We start from the raw sequence: 21,735 nt of genomic DNA, 5'->3' as shown, positions 1-21,735 counted from the left end.
GACACAGCCATCAATAACAGAAATTGCTGCGAGGAGTCTGAGGCAGGATGGTCACTAGCGAGAGGGCACTAAGTGCATTTAAACAATCTGTCCAACCCCTCAGTTAATGTTACAAACTAATGAAATCCCACTAGTTGGCAATGACACACCTGATGCTACTTTGAGACCAATTTAAGCCCTGGATAAAAATATAGTAAAATATATTAGGTTAATTTCTACAGTGACATGTTCAAGATGGTTAAATGAAACCAGTGTAAATTAGCAAAGCTAGGTTGTTCAACAAAACTAATCTATAAATCTGTAGCCCCGTGTTGCCACCATACCTAAGAATCACAGGTGCTGGAACTAGGGGTTTCCATCATATACAGGGCTTACAATTTGGTTCAATAGCTCTCAGCACCCCCAATATACAAATTGTTTCAGCACCCCTGCTGAGAATTACTTTTGTTTTATGTTGGTTCATTCTGCACTTCAGAATTCTAACTTAGTCACAGCTTATGACCTTGTATTGGCTTAATACACATCACCACCACCACATTTGGCCCACTGAATCTATCTTCTAGGTATGCGTGTGGATACAATTCAGCACCAGGGATAACAAGAGTTGTATATCTCTGTGGTGCTGGATAAATAATCAGTTTAGAAAAGATAACACACTAGTTGATTTTTAGAATTCTGCATATATTTTAATATGTCACTTACCATACATTGACATCAAGCCCTTCGATTCGTTTTGCGTTTTTGTGCTTGAAGGCCATTGTCTACAAGATCAAAATATATAAACAAAGGGGTTTTGTTAAGAATTACAAAGTCTTATATTGTTAGACATTGTAACATTGCATGAGAAACCCTCTCCTATGCCCTTTCAAAGATACCATAACTGAACAAGTTCAATAATATACCATTGCTGATATTATAAAAGCCTTAATGGATCATAATAGCTTGAGTTCAGTCTAACATGAAAATAAACAAAATACCCTACATTATGACTTACCCCTACACAAACTCACTGAAGTAAGGGCAGGGATGGAGGTCACGGCAGAATTTAGTGCAACAGAATTTGCCAGTGACCTACAGATGGGAAAAAAGGGTTTGAACCCTTTTTTAAAAAAAAAATATATATATATATATATATATATAAAGATCTGAAGGGCTGAGTGACTTTCCTCCCTTTCCGATTTGAAAATCTGTATTTTCTACACAATTTTCCCTAGAAAAATCTATGGGTGAGTTCAGAACAGGTAGGATTATGACATCAGAAATACCATGGAAATGAAACATCATTCTGTTCTATACAGGTTCTCATACTATGCTCATCTCCAGAGTATTTGAGCACCATTTAGTAGTGCACATCTGTTCTGGTGTTTGGTCATCCTCTTGCCCCCGGAGAGAACTATGTGCAGCGAAGCATCTTTTTCTATCAGTTTGTTTTATTTATTTATAAAAGGGCTGTCGATTAGTCACAGTTAACTCACGTGATTAACTCAAAAAAATTAATCGCAATTAATCACACTATTAAACAATAGGATACCAATTGAAATTTATTAAATATTTTGGATGTTTTTCTACATTTTCAAATATATTGATTTCAATTACAACACAGACTACAAAGTGTACAGTGCTTACTTTACATTATTATTTTTATTACAAATATTTGCACTGTAAAAATGATAAACAAAAGAAACAGTATTTTTCAATTGCACCACAGTACTTGTATAACGTGAATCTCTTTATCGTGAAAGTGCAACTTACAAATGTAGATTTTTTTGTTTCATAATTGCACGCAAAAACAAAACAATGCTATATTTTAGAGCCTACTAGTCCACTCAGTACTACTTCTCATTCAGTCAATTGTTAAGACAAACAAGTTTACATTTTACAGGAGATAATGCTGCCCACTTCTTATTTACAATGTCACCAGAAATTGAGAACAGACAGTCTCATGGGACTTTTGTAGCTGGCATTGCAAGGTATCTACCTACCAGATATGCTAAACATTTGTATGCCCCTTCATGCTTCGGCCACCATTCCAGAGGATATGCTTCCTTGCTGATGATGCTCATTAAAAAAAATAATGTGTTAATTAAATTTGTGACTGAACTCCTTGGGGGAAAACTATGTCCCTGGCTCTATTTTACCCGCATTCTGCCATATATTTCATGTTATAGCCGTCTCGGATGATGACCCAGCACGTTATTTGTTTTAAGAACACTTTCACTGCGGATTTGACAAAATGCAAAGAAGGTACCAATGTGAGATTTCTAAAGATAGCTACAGCACTCGACCCAAGGTTTAAGAATCTGAAGTGCCTTCCAAAATCTGAGAGGGATGAGGTGTGGAGCATGCTTTCAGAAGTCTTAAAAGAGCAACACTCCGATGCAGAAACTACAGAACCCGAGCCTCCAAAAAAGAAAATCAACCTTCCGCTGGTGGCATTTGACTCAAAGGATGAAAATGAACATGCATCGATCCGCATTGCTTTGGATCATTATCGAACAGAGCTCATCATCAGCATGGATGCACGTCCTCTGGAATGGTGGTTGAAGCATGAAGGGACATATGAATCTTTAGCGAATCTGGCATGTAAATATCTTGTGACACCAGCTACAACAGTGCCATGCGAACACCTGTTCTCACTTTCAGGAGACACTGTGAACAAAAAGCAGGCAGCATTATCTCCTGCAAATGTAAACAAACTTGATTGGCTGAACAAGAAGGAGGACTGAGTGGACTTGTAGGCTCTGAAGTTTTACATTTTTGTTTTTGAATGCAGTTATTTTTTGTACATAATTCTACATTTGTAAGTTCAACTTCCATGATACATAGATTGTAATACAGTACTTGTATAAGGTGAATTGACAAATACTATTGATTTTGTTTTTTACAGTGCAAATATTTGTAATCAAAAATAAAAATAAAGTTAGTATCATACACTTTGTATTCTGTGTTAGAATTTAAATCAATATATTTGAAAACGTGGAAAACATCCAAAATATTTAAATAAATGGTATTCTATTATTGTTTAACAGTGCAATTAATCGCAATTACTTTTTTTAATTGCTTGACAGCCCTAATTATATTTTATATAATATATATATAGCTATTTGTTTGTTAGAGAAGGCAAGGTCAAAGACATGGACATTGCACTTGGAGCAGTTTGCAATAGTCATTAAGATTCATTGAAAGTATTTTTATTCAGACTACTCAAAACTTTTTAACACTTATTTATCTCAAACACTGGGGAGAAAACGTTTTTGTTATAAACACACACGCTCTTGAATTAGGGGCTGAGAAAATTCACATATAATAGACCTCTGAGGATCCTTCCTATAAAACCAGGGATAACCAGACCCGATATTTGTGGTATCTTTAAAGTTTACAAAAACACAACAACACACACCGAAAGAGAGAGAAAGCAGGAAAAACTCTTCTGGCCTTCTTCATACAGTCTAACAAAGAATAAAAGCGCAAACCCATTCCCCCTGCCTCCTGCTTTATAGTGCAGACAGTAACTCAATGATAGAACTCAATAACTGCATTAAGATCATGCCTGCATAAAGTGTGGGATCAGAAATCAGTGAACCAAAACTTTTGTGTCAGAAACTAGGCCTAACTGGTGAACAAAAATATTGAGGGGATGGGATATTCCACCCATCGCTACCTTTCAAGGTCCTTCAAAAAAGCGATTTAGGGCTGTCAAGCAAGCTTCACCATCATGACTGCCACCCCCACTGTCTCCTGGAACCCATGACCATCTTCATCCTAATCCCTCCTAACCATGCTGGGCTAGAGAGAGGGAGCCAGATGACATCACAACCTCCAGAAGTTTCAGCTAAATCCTGAACACAACCTGGGATGTAAAACTTCACTCCCCCCACCCCCGCAGTGCTCTTTTCCTTATGTACCACATTTCTTTTCTTTCCTATCGCTCTCCCCTTTCTCCTTCTGTCTAATATAAGCCTGGCTTAGTCAGACAAGACTGCATATTTTGCAACACTGCTGTGAGCCTGTGACCAGAGAGGCAGCTAAAAGTAATGCCCGAAGCACCCCAATGCTGGGATGAGCTTGTTGAGTCCCAGAATGGCTAATAAGATGGTGTGCTGTGCCTGTTTTCTCCAGCAGTGAGGTTTGCAAGTGAAAGTCAACTTCAGAGACAAAAGCTACATTTTCTTTGCTATTCTTTTCTCTCCCCCTTTGTTTGTGTCTTGTTTTTTCCTCTTACGAAATGGGATTTGACTTTAATAGCAGCAACAGCAGCTCCAGCCCATCTCAACTAACTTCTTCTCTTTCCACCCAAAATGACAGTTACTTCAATCTTTGATACCACCTAAGAGATTGTCAAACTACCTCTCCAGGTAAAGGGAAGGGAACAAGGGATTTTGTAAAACAAAAGCCTTATTCAATACTTTACATTTCAAATGCTTTAACTGTTTTTCATTCTTTTTCTGTATCTATAATAAAGTCTTAGAAAGATTTTAATGGTGTGTTTGCCATGGTACTGTACTAAGGAGGCTGAGGTCTTTGTATGCCAAACCCCAAACCTTATTTAAAACTATTTAATGTCGGACAGTATCTGGGTTATATTAACACCTTTGGCCCAATTATTCCACCTAATTTAATACTAACAGGCCCCAATCCTGCAAACATACACATGCTTAACATTATTGGTGTGAGTAGCCCCCACTGGTTTTGATTGGACTGTTTGTGCTAGTAAAGTTAAACCCATGTTGCAAGTGTTTGCAGGATAGGGGCCTATGATGTCAAATCACTTCTTTCACTATAATTTTATTGCACAGGCCAGATTCTAATCTCAGACACATGGCACAAATTTCAACGAAGTTCAGCATACTACAGGTCCCATTTATCCCAACAAGACATCAAATCCGTTTTGGAGAACTTGGCAAGTGAATGTGCCAAGGGACATATCCAAATTGTGGTTAAAAGGGAGTTTTGGTTAGATATGGTCCTTTACCAGATTACTCTGGCATATGCAGGTGTCTAAAAGAGTACTCAACCTCTGCACTGATGAGCACAATGCAGACTGAGATTAGTGTTTGGCTATAATACACCCCCCAATAATATGAATATTTTATCATGTCCTTTTCAAATAAGCACTTCTGGCAGCTTCCCTGTTTTCACATGCTAGACTACTTTTTTTTTTTACTATGTAGAACTGAGAAGTCTAGCGCTGAATCTCTCTAGTTAATAATCAGAATTCTGTGTGGTCCAGTGGGTAGCTCATTGTATTGACCAACTCTTAAGATCACTTCAATTAGCTAACCACAACAGGCTGATCAATAGCAGGATTGTTATGACTGAATTATAGTAAGTTTAAACAGTACTAAATCTCTCTCTGCTGGCCGAAATCTTACTGAGAACTAAAAGATTCAGCCTTCATATCACAGAACATTGTATGTTCAATTGTTAATTATTAGAGCTTTCTCTCCCTATGTACCTTGATCTTAGCTTTGATTCTGATGTCATAAAATGGAATTGATGACCCGGTATTGGCTATCAAGGGCCTCAGCTCAGTTTTGGATTCTAGCTCTGCTTACTTCAACTTTTAAAAGGCCAAGCAATTAACTGAAATTATTAAAATGAGGTATAATTAAGAGAATGGGGCTTTCTTCCAGGGAGAAGAAAAAACACTGCTGAAGTGTGTCCAGATGCTAGTGAGAATAGAGAATTTCCCTATTTTATATCATACACCACTCTTTCAATTACATGATTAGTTCTACCATCCTTCAAGCTAAGGAATGGAAGTGATTTATTTAAGATGAAGTGCTAGCAGAGTCTTAATCATCTGAAGTGGATCAGTGTTAAGCAACACAAAGTATTCCCCCTTCAAGATCTAAATTCATGGCCTCCAACCACATCCAGACCCTATTAGCAATGGTTGTTTTAGAAAGGAGATGAATAAGAGGGGACATGACAGAGAAGGTGCTATTTACCTTTTCTTATAATAGAAGTACAAGGAGACACCCAATGGAAGTGAAAGTTTAATACGGATAAAAGGAAGTACTTTTACACAATGCATAATTAACCTGTGGAATTCAATACCATGAACTATTATTGAAGCCAAGAACTTAACAGGATTCAAAAAAAGGATCTGTACGGACAATGACAACACCTACGCCATTATTGGATAAGATATAAAACACAATGCATATAAAACATCCTGCTCTAGGGCATAAGCCAACTTGGCTTGGACTTTAAGAAACTTCCCCCAAGGGGAATTTATTCTATAACTGTACACTATGGGGGTCTTGCACCTATTTCTGAAGTATCTAGTGATGGCCACTGTCTGAGACCAGGATTCTGGACTGATCCAGTAACGTAATTACTATGTTCCATTACACTGTCCCTAGCATCTCCTCCATCATGGTGAAAAACTGCACCTTCTTTTGACAAAGTTAGATATAAAATGGTGTCACATGATTCCATAAGCAACTTAAGTTGAGACTTCAAGAATATATTGTAGACAATACACTTAATCAAGTATAGCTCTCTCTCAAGTACCTGTATAGCTAGCTCCTATTGGTATAGTATCTGAGGACCTGCAACACTCCTGTGAGAAATACTATTATCCCCATTTTATAGATGGGAAATGGAGGCCCAGATCCACAAAGGGACTTAGGCATTGCAACACCTAAGCTTTAGGCACCTACAAAAATCACTAGAACTACAGTGGGATCCACAAAGCCTGGGTTAGGCATCTATGGTCCCTATACAATCAATGGGGAGAGATACGCACCTAAGAATGTAATCGACAAATGCCAGCATGCTAGATGGGAAGCACATAAGCTAGCCAATGGGCAATGTCTATGAAAGATATGTGTTCTAAGCCCCACCCCATCAAAAAGTTAGGCGCTTAAGTGCAGGGAAGTACCTATCTCTGCTTGCTGTCCACAGCTGGGAACCTCTCTCCTGAAGTCAGGTGGCTTAGGTATCTAGGCAGCTCTTGTAAGAAATGCCAGAGGAGAAGGTGGTTGTGGTGGGAGACCTAGGTTCAATTCCCCCCTCCACATGAGGGGGAAAGAAGATCTGAACAGGGGTCTTCTACCTCTAAGGAGAGTACACTAACCACTAGGCTAGACGATATTCAAATGACTGAGCGCTCTCAGTCTCTCTTATTGAAGGTGTTCCACGTTGGAAAGACTAAGATACCCATGTTACAATATCACATAGCCTAGTGATTAGACAACTCTCTTGAGAAGTGGGAAATCCCAGTTCATATCCTCTCTCCCCATCGGGCAAATGGGAGACCTGAACCTGGATCCCTGCATCCCAAATGAGTGCTCTAACCACTACGAGGGAGGCCTCACCATCACCTCTTTGATTTTGAATGGGGCCCGATCTGGTAGGCATACTCTTAGCATGCATATTGGACTGGGGCTGGTCGGCAAATGTCTACTATCCCCTGGTTTGTGGATTGTACTAGGGCTTAAGCAGGAGATGGACATCCAGACACCTAGAGTGAGGCAGCAGTGCACATGCTCAGAAACATAGGTGCCTAGGGAACTTCTACAGCGAAAAATTTAGGGACCAAGTGAGTTTAGACAACTACAGAGTTAGGTGACAGCAATGAATTGCCATGGTCTAAAACTGTGAGTTAAGCACTTAAGTCCCTTTATGGATCTGGGCCAGAGAGACTGACTTACCCAAAGTCACACACGAAATCTATGGTAAAGCAGGGAACTGAACCCATCTCTTGAGTCCCAGGTTAATGCCCTAACCACGGGACCATCTTTCCTCCCCAGTGTCCACTAATATTGCCTTAAAGAATGAAACAGATATGTAGAACAATAACCATGCTAGTGTGGTTTAACATTTGATTGATTTGAACAATAATTTATTGCAGTTTTCATATTAAATGTCTGGGATTAAGGCAACAAAAAATGGAGAAAACATAATGCTTTGTGGACTTCCTCACAGAACATGGATGAATCTTAAACTGCCTGGCAAAAATCTCATTTTTATCATCGGTTCAGTGAACTAAACCAAGTAGACATCCAATCCAATATATACTTACCGGCAGCATCACAAAATGAGTGCATCTCTAAAATAAATACAGCATGACATACATATAGTGTAATCTACAAACTGATGGAATACATACTGCAGAGGTCGAAAATCTGAAGAATCTTACAGGATAAACTGTCTTCAGTAGCTGTGTCCTAATGCCAAGGCAGCTGAGGCTTTGCTGAGCAAAAAACATGCCTGCACAATAATTTATAAGATTAAAAAAAAGGTAAGCCTTTATCTAGTACTTACAGATGCAAGACCAGAAATGTGCATTTCCTACACAAAGTTAAGCAATTTTAGAGCCTGAGATTTTTCTTCTTCTCCCAACCCTACCCACACCCACCCTAGTAGCTTATTTCCTTATCATACCTAAATATAGGGGTGAAGCTTTTTAAACAGTGAGTTTGCAAGACATTTTTTAATATAATGTAAAAGGAAGTTTGAATCTATTTGACAGAACTGAATTAAATAATGGTCTCTTCACCAAGAGATGGATGAAAATAAAACAAAAACAAAAACCTAAATCCAAAGTCTATACAGCTAGGGGATTGATAATTGGATATGGAAACTTGTCTCTAGTCCACTACTTCAAATCCAGCCAGGTCTGGAGCAACTAAAAATTACCATCATCTGATGGTTCTTCATTAGCATATTTGAAACAAGTTAGTGGTTGCAGATGGATTTTTTATGAACACGTGTTCACATAGCGAACAAAAAAGAAAAAAAATTACTATCACAGTTGGTAGTGCCCATCTGAGAAATGCTATTAAGGCGACTGATTTTAAAGTCCTAAGAATCCATCCTTGAAAAAAATCAGTCCCCTTTAAGGTGTGTCAAATTCGGTAAGCCAAAATTGAGACGCCTAAAAAAAAAAAAAAATCACTAGTCAATGTGGAAATCAGGACCTATGTATTATTTAGTTACTTTTATATAAAGCTTTATATAAAGTTTAGTTGATAGTTACTTTTATATAAAAGTAACTATCAAGTTTAAACTGGTTTGGCAAACATCAAATTTATCAGAGCAGAAAATAATATACCTACAGAAGACATTTTGTAGAGAGTAACAGACCATTCACTGACCTGAAAAAATGAGCCCAGTAAATCATGACCACAAAAAAGAAGGAATAAAAGCTGGTACTACAGGACAGCCACTTTTAGAATGTGTATTTAAGTAAATGTATTGGATGACAATGTTAAAATGATTGTTTTTCTCTAATAACTTCCAATGTAACCTAACTGACCTACTTCACAACTGTAACATCACAGCAATATAATTATTAACTTTGTACTGCAAAGCTCAATGATTAGAGAACAGGAAAACTACAGACTGTATATCCAATGGGGGATGGAGAGAGATGTTAAAGGGAATCTGAGAAATAATGTCTTAAAAAAAAATAAAGAGAGAGGTAGGCTGCCCATATGTACCTAAACTAGAAAGATTTAGTGGACTACAAATGCAATGGAAACTATGCAAATAAAATGGAAAGGGTCTGATTTAATTCCAGAAGAGCACAGAACTTCAGCATTGAGGACAGATCCTCTGTCAAAGACGAATGATTGTACCTTGTCCTTAAAGTGTGGTTCATACCCAAAAAATATTCTTTTTTTAAAAGCATCTTGAACTTTCATATGTATTGTTTCAATTACTCCATATCAAATGCGTCCAGTTAAAAGTATACTGATTCCCAATCACCACTATATGCCAGAACTACAAACTTTATCACAGTCCTGAGAGTCAAAATAGATTCTTTCTATCTCATGCAGCCATCACCAGTAATAAGAGTCCTGCAGGCCAAATTAGACCCTCACTGACATCTGCGCAGTCTTACTACCTTCAAAAATTTGCAAAGGTGTAGCTGATTGGAACTCAGTAAACAATTCTGTCGATGATCAACAAATAGAAATAGTATCCAGTAGCCTCATCAGCTCTGTGAACTGCTGGGCTAACAGAAATAACACAACAAAACCTATTTTTGACACTAAAGTCAGCAGATATGACTGAATATAGAAAAGAAACAGGTCTGCTGAGTCTGATTTGTATCTACTTTTACAGATATTTTTCAGAATAGCACTTAGTCCATGTGATATGATCATTTATAGTAACTGTGAAATCAGCCCAGATTTTGAAGGCCCCTGTATGTATATTTAATTTATTTTATAAATACAGCTCTACCTCGACATAACGCTGTCTTCGGGAGCCAAAATATCTTACCGCATTATAGGTGAAACCGCGTTATATCGAACTTGCTTTGATCCCCCGGAGCGCGCAGCCCTGCCCCCCCTGGAGCGCTGCTTTACCGCATTATATCCGAATTCGTGTTATATCGGGTCGCGTTATATCAGGGTAGAGGTGTATATTAGTATAAACACCATGGATAGCATTGATTTTATAAGATTACACAATAGCACTATTTTTCCAACTGCTAGGCATAGACAGCCTTTCTCTAGTTCTCATGCAGCACTGCATCAAACATTTTCAGCAGTTATTCCACACTGAAGCTTGTCTGCTTTGCACTGCTGTTGCTGAGTTAATAGGAACAGAAGCAGAAGATGAGACCAGAACAAAAGTATAAACAAGGACTGAAATCTTGCAAATCCTTATGCACACAAGTAAGTTTTCCCATGAGCGAAGTTACTCGTGCATGTAAGTGATTATTACAACAGGGTCAAAATGTTGTACACCAAAAAAGAAAGTAAAGAAAGTATGATAAGCACCATAATGGACAAGCAAGCTGAAGTCTGAGCACAGCAAGAGGTAGCATGCATTATGCTGTAGTACAGAGCAGCAGTCCTGGACCCCTGCCGATGTTTGACTGCTATCAATAAGAACATCTGGAATTAAAAATTGGGAGACCTTTGTTATCACCATTAAAATACACCGAATTGTGAAAGTTTTATGAAGGGCACAGTGAGGGAAAATTATCAACATTTTGTTGAACAATATCAACAGAGAAAGCCCAGAGTCTCAGCATGCAATAACTACCAAACTAGACTTGTAAGATAGCCTCTGTTGGTGCCACGTTTTGGTTTCTTTGTTCAGATTTAAAGGGGACCATTATTTAGATTGTGCAAGTGTGTTCAGTTTTGTGCCCATCAGAAATATTTGTTTTCTCCCTCTTGTAACCCAGATTAACTCCTTCCAAACAGAGTCTTCTACAGCGGGAAGAGAAGGTGGCTCCTTTATAAGTCCATACTCTGCTCTCAGGAGAAAAGCAAAGGCAACATGACCTCTATGTGTTTGCCTCCACTTAGGTCTGTGTTGTACAAGATAGACTGATACATTCTACAGGATCAAGGGGGATTTTTAAATGTTATTTTTAAGGTGAGTTCAGTTCTGGGCTCTGTCACTTTAAACAGTTTGTCAATTAATTTGCTCTGAGTGGGGGATGAAACATTTTATAAAGCCCCAGAATAAACCTTTATTTGACAGGATACTGGGCTTGATGGACCTTTGGTCTGACCCACTGTGGCCGTTCTTATGTTCCTATGTTATGTTCTTGCTCGTGAAAATGCACAGCTTCTTCCAGCTCAAGAACATTAAACTCCATTATTGCAGTGTACTACAATTCTAGAGGTGTTCTGAATCATAGTTATGCTAATTTGAGACGTTCTTTAGAAATAAAAATGTTGGTCTTTTATGGGGGAAGGGGTGAGGTGTTAAATTATTGTCTCTTAAATTTGTTTTCTCTTTTTGCACTAGATGGCCAGACTACATGGGGACGGCTTCCTGTATGGGCAAGAAGCAGTGACTGGGAGCCCCAAAGTGTTCAGCAGTGGATGAGAAGATCTGACACTTGGGGCCCAATTTTCACAGAAGCTGAGGACCTCTGGTTGTAATCAAAGGGCACTTTGGATGTTCCGCCATTCTGAAACTCAAGCCCCTGATGCCTCTAGGCCCTAGAGCGAAGCTACCTGGAAGAGAAAAGAACTAGTGGCTGCTCTTACGGTCTCCTCTTATTGGCAATCCCTAGTGCTGCTCTCTGCTCCTCCTGCTCCCCTATCATTCAAGTAAATTGCCTCTGGTCTTGGTCTCATGCTGCTCCTCAGTTCTCTGTTCAGCATCTGTATCCCAGTGCCTGGTACACAACTGAACACCTTTCCTCTCTGACCAAGATCAGATCCCAACCATCCCTACTCTGCACCACCTACCCACAACCTGCTCTCCAGCACCTGACTCCTCCTGGCAAAGTAACCCAGTATCAGACCTAACATCTTCTGCACTATCGCTCAAGCTCTTGACCAAACAGGATCTTCAAGGTAGTTCATGTATGGGTCTGTAACCAGGACACGGAGCTATCTAGTGGGAAAAGACAAGAAGTTAGATCAAAATAAAATTAACTTGTGTGAGGGAGAGGATTTGTTTGTTTTGTTCTTTTAAATAAAAGACCAAAAGCAACACTTCACTTTCCAGCTATCTTTAAATTTTTGTAACAATTCTAATTCCCTTTAAAGTTCATTGTTCTCGAGCTTGAAGAAACTCTCCTGGGCCTTGATCTCACAGAGTTAAGCCTGCATGTAGTTTTATATACTGTGAGTAGCCCCATTTCCTTGTGTGCTCTGGTGAGGAAGATGATACTCAAAAATACTAAAAACACGTCAGTCCTCAAAATAATGTATATTTACATTTTCTGTTGGACTTGCAAATATAGGAGCTTGTCAACATCTCAAACCAGCTTTCTCTCCTGTTTTCAAGTGCTTCAAGGACCAAACCTAAGATTTGTGCCTTCATATGTGGCTGCTATGTCTGGGGCATAGAGGCTTAGGGCAAGGAAAGGGTCTCCTCTGACTGAGTTCACTCCAAGGTTTTACTTATACCCTTTATAAAATACAAGATAGGTCAACCCAAGAGATTATCCATTGTCCAATTATTGCTAAAGTTAACATTAGAGGGGTACGGTCAGGACAGGCAGGCCATTCTCTGGAAGGACACACAAGTCTTTGATGTGCATGAAACCCATTTTTATGTTGTCATCCTGGGCAAGATTCATCATTTTTGTTTCCGTGTTAGATTCATATTGCATGAGAAGAGAACATAAAATGTACTGTATGGCAGGGAGCTGAGTTGTAATTTTAATTTCCACTCTAGCTTTAGTATTTAGTGGGTTAATATTATATTTATTTTCATGCTTTCACTGATAACTGCCTAATCACTACGGATTATTTTCATCCTGAAGCATGTAACATTTGCAGCACAGAAATGGAAGGCCCTGTGGCCCCGGTCCTGCAATCTGATTGGCATGGGCTAACCCCCTTAAATTCATATGGAACTTCATTGACCTCAATGGGCTACACATGAGTGTAACCTTGCAGTATGAGGGCCTAAGTGCTCTCAACATAAATTTTTTTTTCTATGATTTAGCAGAGTAACATGAAGAATTGCAGAAATGCTTTCACAGTGAAATAAAGGCCATATCACTGAGACACACCTGCCTTAGGGTAGGTTTACACTACAAGCTTTGCAGCAGCACTGTGACTACACCACTGTAACAGTAAATCCTGTATATAATGGAAACCACTTCAAGCCAGGGGGTGCTGTAGCATCCCCCACAGCCCTAGTTCCAGCACCTATGCTCATGTAGTTGCTCTATCCCGACAGGTCAACGTAATAAAACCACCTCCATGAGTGGCGGTAGCTATATCAGTGGGAGAAACTCTCCCATCGACATAGCACTGTGCACACTACCACTTATGCTGGCAAAACTTATGTTGTTGTGGGGGGGGGGGGGGTTCCACACCCGAGTGACATAAATTTTGCTGACATAAGAGGTGGTGTAGACATGGCCTAAATCCACCTCCTGGTAGCTAGATGGATGGAAGAATTCTTCCATAGACCTAGCTGCATTTACAGCGGAGGTCAGGTTGACCTAACTACGTTACAAAGGGTGTGACATTTTCCACAGCCCCATTCAATGTAACTAAGGGTACGTCTTCACTACCCGCCGGATTGGCGGGTAGTAATCGATCTATCGGGGATCGATTTATCACGTCTCGTCTAGACATGATAAATCGATCCCCGAACACGCTCCCCGTCTACTCCGGAACTCCACGAGAGCGAGAGGGGGTAGCGGAGTCAACGGGGGAGCCGCAGCCGTCAATCCCGCGCCGTGAGGACCCCAGGTAAATCGATCTAAGATACGCAACTTCAGCTATGTGAATAGCGTAGCTGAAGTTGAAGTATCTTAGATCGATCCCCCCACCCCAGTGTAGACCAGCCCAAGGTCAACCTAAGTTGTAGACCCAGTCTGAATCGGCTACAATGCCAGTACCTCCATTTCAGTTTTGTTGGGATGCCCACAAGCCATCAGCCACTCTATAAATCACAGATTTATTTATTTAGGATTGTCGCACACGGTTAGATTTGCAGCCTGATTTTGAACCTCACCATAGTTTGGTATTTAGAGATCATTACAGAGATAGAGGCAAAAATCTAGAACCAGCTTTGGAGTCTGCTCCCCATTCTCTGAAGTTTGGGGAGTAGAAGACAGTGGGAAATGTCCCCCAAACAAGCCTGGGGGCTCTCTGGAGCCCACCCCTCTCCTATAGCCTGGGAGCGCTCTACTACCCCAGTACTCCCCACAACACCCCACCACCCGCGTAGCCTGGGGGCTCTCTGCAGCCCCCTCTCCCCTGTAGCCTGGGGGCTCTCTGCTGCCCCCCGTGCTCCTCCTCCCCTGTAGCCTGGGGGCTCTCTGCAGTCCTTCCCTCTCCCCCCGAAGTCTGGGGGCTCTCTGTAAGTTCCTCCTCGCTGGCGCAGCCCCCTGCCTACCACTGGCGGCTGCTCTGCTCTGCGGAGTCCGCAGGAGCCCGGGAAATGGCTGGAAGGGAGCGAGGCGCGGGCGGCAGGCCGAGGCCAGCTGTCCCCTTACCCCGGGGCCGCGCGCGGCCTCTCCCGGGCGTAGCGTGTGCGGCGGCCCAGCCAGCCCGAGCAGGGGACACGCAACTCACCGTCTCCGCTTCGCCCAGCCCCGGCACGCCCCATCCGAGAGGGGCGGGGACAGGGAGAGAGGCAAGGCCGGGGCCTCCTTCCGCAGGCTCCAGGCGACTGTCTGTGCCCGGACCGGTTCCCCTCCCCTTTGTGACCCAGTCACTGCCCCTAAGGACCCACCCCCAGCAGAGAAAGCCCCGCCGCACGGCCGGGCGCTGGGGGCGCCTCTTCCCCACTCCACGCGTGTGTCCCCCACCCTATAGATCAGTGGTTTTCAAACTTTTTTTCTGGTGACCTAGTTGAAGAAAATTGTTGATGCCCGTGACTCAACGGAGCTGGGGATGAGGGGTTTGCGGTGTGGGAGCGGCTCAGGGCTGGGGCAGAGGGTTGGGGTGAGGTCTGTGGGGTGGGGGTGCCGGCTCTGGGGTGGGGCTGGGGATGAGGGGTTTGGGGTGTAGGAAGGAGCTCTGGGTTTGGGTAGGCTCAGAGCTGGGGCAGGGGGTTGTGGTGCAGGAAGAGGTCAGGGCTCTGGCTGGGGGTGCAGGCTCTGGGGTGGGGCTGGGGATGAGGGGTTTGCGGTGTGGGAGTGGCTCAGGGCTGGGGCAGAGGGCTGGGGTGAGGGCTGTGGGGTGGGGCTGTCGGCTCTGGAGTGGGGCTGGGGATGAGGGGTTTGGGGTGCAGGAAGGAGCTTTGGGTTTGGGGAGGCTCAGAGCTGGGGCAGGGGCTTGCGTTGAAGGAAGAGGTCAGGGCTCCGGCTGGGGGTGCAGGCTCTGGGGTGGGGCTAGGGATGAGGGGTTTGGGGTGCAGAAGGGGCTCTGGGTTCGGGGGGGGGGACTCAGGGCAGGGGATTGGAGCACAGGCTTACCTCTGGCAGCTCCCAGTCAGCGGCAGAACCAGGGTGCAGAGACAGGCTTCCCACCTGTCCTGGCACCGCAGACCGCGCTGCGCCCCGGAAGCAGCTAGCTGCAGGTCCGGCTCCTAGGTAGAGGCACCGCAAGCAGCTCCGTGTGGTTCTCACCCGCAGGTACTGCCCCCCCCCCCACTCACACACACTCCCAGTGCGGAGCCGGTGCTCGGGGTGGGGACTGCACAAGGAGCTCTGTGGGGCCCCACCACCCCCTGCCTACGAGCCGGACCTGCTGGCCGATTCCAGGGCACAGCGCGATGTTGGAACAGGTAGGAACTAGCCTGCCTAAGCTCTGCAGCACCGCCGACAGGACTTTTAACAGCCCAGTCGGTGGTGCTGACCAGAGCCGCCGCGACCCAGTGCCTTCCATTCCACGACCCAATTCTGGTTCACGACCCACGGTTTGAAAACCACTGCTATAGAGCAACCAGGGCATGTGACCCCCCTCCCCCCCAAAAAAGATGCAGGGACCTCACTCATCTCCCCTACAACAGGTGTCATGCCCCCACCCCATTACAGCAACAAGATGGGGATTAATCCTTCCATCCCTACATGGAACAAGCAGGGTATGTAGCCACCTATCCAGGTTTCCCTGGATCGATTTGTGTGTGTGATTAATATTTTATTAATGTTCATAAAGAATTATTAAAAAATACAAAATGGTAAACAATGTACAGCTTGTGTGTGGTACCAAATACCATACAGGTCACAGGATAGCATGGTGTTGTAATTGTAAGGGTCCTGACCCAAAAAGGAGTTGCAGGGGTCACAAGGTTATTGTAGCGGGGGTTACGGTACTGCAACCCTTACTTTTTCACTGCTGCTGATGGTGGTGCTGCCTTCAGAGCTGGGCGGCCGGAGAGCGGCGCCTGTTGGCTGGGAGCCCAGCTCTGAAGGCAGAGCTGCCGCCAGCAGCAGCACAGAGGTAAGGATGGCATGGTATGATATTGTCACCCTTACTTCTGCATTGATACCTGCAGAGCGGGGCCCTCAGTCAGCAGTTGCCACTCTGGCCACCCAGCTCTGAAGGCAGCCGTGCAGAACTAAGGGTGGCATGGTATGGTATTGCCAGCCTTACTTCTGTGCTGCTGCTGGCAGGGCGCTGCCTTCAAAGCTGGGCACCCAGCCAACAGCCGTCGCTCTCGGGCTGCCCAGTTCTGAAGGCAGCGCAGAAGTAAGGGTGGCAACACTGCGACGCCCCCTAAAAAACCTTGTGACCCTTCTGAAATTCCCTTTTGAGTCAGGACCCCCAATTTGAGAAATGCTGGTCTCCCCCCTGAAATCTGTATTGTATAGGGTAAAAGCACACAAAAGACCAGATTTCATGGTCAGTGATGTGTTTTTCATGGCTGTGAATTTGGTAGGGCCCTAATCATAAATCCAACTGTACAAGATTTTGAGAGAGTGGGAAAGTTTATAACTAATTGTCACAATCACAGGGCAAGCTATGTTTAGACTCCATTTTGTCCTCCTTGAGTGGACCCTTTGGCTGACTGGCCTGGCTTCTTCTCCCTCTATAGTGGGTGTGGCCACATGGTTCAACCACTCTGGAGGTATGTCTACACAGCAATTGGGAGGTGCAACTGCAGCCCATGCAGCCCTACCCAACCTAACTCGCTAAAAATAGCAGTGTAGCTGCAGCAACATGGGCTAGCCACAGAAGTACAATCCTGCCCAGGATTGTAGGTACATACTTGGGTACATACTGCTGTGTAGACATACCCTGAGACTGGATCTCAGTCTGGCAGCCCCCCACTTGTGTGAAAAAACACACCCCTGACTGACATAAGTTTCACCAACAAAAGTGCTGGTGTGGACTGCACTATGTCAGCAGGGATGGTTTAATTATGCCAGCGAGAGAGCTCTCTCCTGCAATGGCATAGCTGTGCTGCCTTAAGATCTGTAGTGTAGACGTAGCCTTAGTTAATGTAGTGGGCGACTTACATCGGTGGGAGCTCCATTTTACTGTATACGCTTACAGAGTTACGCTTATGAGTAATTACGTCAACCTAACTCTGTAGTGTAGGCCAGGCCTTACTCCAGTAGCTTGTGACAGCAGCTGATTAAAATGACTCAAAAAGCAGCTTCTTCAAAACAAAGCATTATTTATTTCTTCACCCAAACATATATAGCACACAGAGCAAAGCAGGAAAACAGCATATATGGTAATCCTTCCTTGCAGGCTTCTGTAAGTTCCCTTCAGCCCAGTTACTCCAATTTCTGTCTGGGAAAAGCAAGATGCCCTGCTGCAGTATGTACTCTTTCTCTTTCTCTGTCAGCGTTTCAGTCGCTGCTGCTCACTCCCCCCGTCCTTTCCTTCTAGCCCAGGATCTCTACGGCTTTAGTACCGGTTGATCCTAGATTTGAGTCCTGGAAAAATAAACCTTGCCAGCCTCTCTGGAGTCAGGCTGGGGTTATCCCCCAATCAACAGTTTCCCCACTGTTTCATCAAAGACCATTAGTATTCTCTCACTGCACCTTATCTTTTCCATTGTTTTGTTTCCTGTTTGTTTCCCCTCAACCGCCTCCTTTGATTTAACTATGCAGTCAGGCAGCATAATATCAGCCAGGTGAATTGAGGTGTACATGATATTTCCCTTATTCTCCACACTAACACATTTTAGAAAACTCCAAATATGATTTAAGTAGCTTTTCTGTGCAAAATAATGTTGTGATTTTTAAGGTCCAATATCATAGAACCTTGTCGAGTTAGAAGAAACAGCATGAATCTTCCTGTTACAAGGGTACATAGATGTTGCAAGATATTAGATCTTAAATCCAATTCTTGTTTTACAACATCCAGCACCATAGACGAGTGTTATTTGGATGGGGAATTACACATGAGAGGGATAGGAGAATCCATTTTCTGGTGATTTTTTTATTTTATTTTATTTTTTAATGGGAACGATGTGAAGCTGCTAAGAGGCTTAACGTGTCAGTAGTAGTAATGGAAGAGAGAGATTATCAGGCTGGAATGCAGATGATAAATGTATTACATGGATATTACCAGTACATATTTAATGTGTGTATATATCTGTTAATACATATACAGTAAGAGAGAAGGAGTTGGTTGAAGAGAATCAGTGTGTCAGAAACTAACCAGAAGAAACCTGCCTAGATGTAGCTAGAATTATGTAGTGTAGTTGTAGCCACGTAGGTCCCAGGATATTAGAGAGACAAGATGGGTGAGGTAATAGCTTTTATTGGCCCAACTTCTCTCTCACTTTTAGAAATTGGTCCAATAAAAGATATTATCTGATCCACCTTGTCTCTCTAATAGCTAGAAGTAGTCAGACAGCTAGAGGCAGCATGCATGGAGCTAAGAAGAAGAAGCCACATGTGAAAAAAGATTTGCAAAGTGATGAACATTTTATTTAGCTTTTTTTCATTAACACTTAGGGCTTGTCTACACTTACCGGGAGATCCACAAGCAGCGATCGATGCATCAGAGGTCGATTTAGCGGGTCTACTAAAGACCCGCTAAATCGACCGCAGATCGCTCTCCCGTTGACTCCTGTACTCCACCAGATCAAGAAGAGTAGGGGGAGTCGACGGGAGAGTGTCTCCCGTTGACATCACGTAGTGTGGACCCCGCACTAAGGAGGTCTAAGCTACGTCAATTTGAGTTACACTATTCACGTAACTCAATTTACGTAGCTTAGATCAAATTTTCCCTGTAGACAAGGCCTTAGCAACAATACTTCATTCTAATCATCTAATGTTTCCAAAGCAGAGCTTCCACAGGACCTACTCTTCAAAGTAACCTCTCAAAATGTCCACCAGAGGGCAGCAGATGATAAACTTTTACTTGCCACAATAATGTTTAACAGCCGGAAAGACCTTAATTTTAGAAAGATTTGAGCCAGATTCATGGTCTTGATGCAGCAGCTTTGCACAAGTCTGCTAGCACAAAGACAACATGCATCTGAAAAATCCAGGCAATGATGGGTATATACTCCCATACCAGCTCCTACACAACCTCCCACTCCACAAGCTTGGGTGAAGTGTACATGGGTAGGATGCTGCTGAGTCTGGCTGATCCCGAGCTGCTGAAACAACTCTTTTGCCACTAGATCAATCCCTGAATTGCATAAACTATGTCAGGGACAGGTCTGGTCACCACTTCAGGGGAACATAAAAGTAGCTTAAAGCCACTTTTGCCCCACCCCTTTAGTTCTACAACAATCACAACTCAGCCAAACTGGAGGATCTAGTTTAATAGCTAATTAAGTGACACCAAACAACCTTTTTGTGATACTGGAGGTTGTACACATATGGGTGAATAGAATCCATTGCATAACTGTATGTGCAAGAATGGCAAAGAGCACCAGTCGCGCTTGTACTGCCTTGATTAGAGAACTGCTCCCTTTTGGCTAACCTGATACAGCTGTTTCCTGCCTGTCACGAGGGTCTTGGTTTAAGTCTCAGTTGCAGTAATGTGTAGGACACACACAGCAGATCCAGCTACTAAAGGAGGACCGTGGTCAGGGGTGAAAGTAAACTGGCACGGGCAGGGCCGGTGCAAGGATATTTTGCGCCCTAGGCGAAACTTTCACCTGGCGCCCCCCCTCCAATGTCCAGCCCCCACCTTCCTACGGCCAAGTTCCCCCCAAGGGCTCAGATGTTCACAAAGTGCAGGGGGCACGGCGGGGGGGCTGCAAAGAGGGGGGTCGTATGAGTGCTCTTCCAGGGGGTGAAGATGGCAGAGAGGGGGGTGCATGGGATTGTTGCAGGGGGTGGAGGTGGCCAAGAGGTGGAGGGGGCGGGGGTGTAGTGGCAGGGAAGAGATTGCACAGAGTGGCACAAGGGAGAAGTGGGCAGAAGGGGGTTGTTGCAAGGGGCTGGCAGGCAGGGGGGTGTCTGTACCTGAGGTTGTTGCAGGGGGGTGAAGGTGGCACGGAGGGGTTTGCACAAGGGAGGAGTGGGCAGAAGGGAGATGGCAGGTGGGGGGGGGGTGTCCCGAGGTTGATGCAGGGGTGAAGGTGACCGTGGCTGGCTGGCTGGGTGGAGGTTGCCCAGAGGCAAAAGTGGCAGGACAGGGTGGGTTGTTGGGACAGGGGGTGCACAGGGGAGAAGGTGGCTGGTCGGTGGGTGTTGGAGGGGGTGGTGCCCGGGTTGCTCCCACATACACCATTTCCCAGGCCAGGGACTGGACCTGCCCACCCCCCGGCGCTCCGCGGGCTCGTGCGGCTCCCTGCGGCCTAGCTAGGTACCTTGCAGACAGAGTAGACACCCAGCTTCTCCGCCCGAAGAGCAGAGCGCAGCTGCGCCTTCTTCCCTGCACCGCGGGCCGAGACGGGCTCTCCGCCGCCCCCGGGACTCTTAGCGGCGGCACAGACAGCCAGCCCCCCCGCGCCTGAGCTTGCTGCCACCGCCGCCGCTGAGAGCCCCGGGGGCGGCGGGGAGCCCGACTCGGCCCGCGGTGTGGGGAAGAAGGCGCAGCTGCTAGCGCTAGACCCTCCTCTTCCCCACTCCACCGCTGGCTGCTCCCCTGGGGGGAGGGACTGGCCGCGCCGCAGGCAGCCCCTCTGGAGCCGGGAGGTGGGGAGCAGTGGCAGCCTTGTGCTCCGCTGTTTAAAAAAAATGTTTGGGGCGCCACTTTTTGGCGCCCCCAACCACTTGGCGGCCTAGGCGGCCACCTAGTCCACCTAGTGGTTGCACCGGCCCTGGGTACGGGCCGGTACGGCATACTGGTAAAAAGTGGCCGCCGGTACCGGCCTGTACTCAGCTGACGTTAAAGCACTGCCACAGCAAAGGACCCTGCTTAAAGCACTGCTGTCATTGCCCCTTTTGCCCTCCCCTGGGCCACTGACGGGGGAGGGGGGCAAAAGGAGCAGCTGTCCCGGGGCCACAATTTAAAAAGGCCCGGGGCTCCA

The 21,735-nt window shown here is 44.5% G+C and overlaps 1 protein-coding gene across 7 annotated transcripts in view; it reads right to left on the bottom strand.

Annotated features, from left to right (window-relative positions):
* Positions 1 to 15,007, bottom strand: part of LOC113404999 (kynurenine--oxoglutarate transaminase 3-like) — a 35,858-nt gene extending 20,851 nt beyond the window's left edge. Inside the window, exons 1-4 of one of the 7 annotated variants that reach the window (XM_026655865.2) lie at positions 14,794 to 14,958; positions 11,741 to 11,939; positions 8,120 to 8,220; positions 703 to 761 (exon numbers count right to left, since the gene is read on the bottom strand). In XM_026655865.2, coding sequence (XP_026511650.1) covers positions 703 to 761; positions 8,120 to 8,218 — 158 coding nt within the window. In that variant the 5' untranslated portion in view covers positions 8,219 to 8,220; positions 11,741 to 11,939; positions 14,794 to 14,958. Of the gene's footprint in view, positions 1 to 702; positions 762 to 8,119; positions 8,221 to 11,740; positions 11,940 to 14,793 lie in introns of all 7 variants that reach the window. The other 6 variants (XM_026655866.2, XM_026655867.2, XM_024204562.3 and 3 more) reach the window with 6 other exon arrangements.
* Between the last annotated feature and the right edge of the window lie 6,728 nt (positions 15,008 to 21,735).

Source organism: Terrapene carolina, unplaced genomic scaffold (assembly GCF_002925995.2).
Source record: "Terrapene carolina triunguis isolate 2854851 unplaced genomic scaffold, T_m_triunguis-2.0 Scaffold211, whole genome shotgun sequence".
NCBI lineage: Eukaryota > Metazoa > Chordata > Testudines > Emydidae > Terrapene > Terrapene triunguis.
Note: the sequence above shows the minus strand (reverse complement) of the source record. Positions and strands in the feature narration are given on the sequence as shown.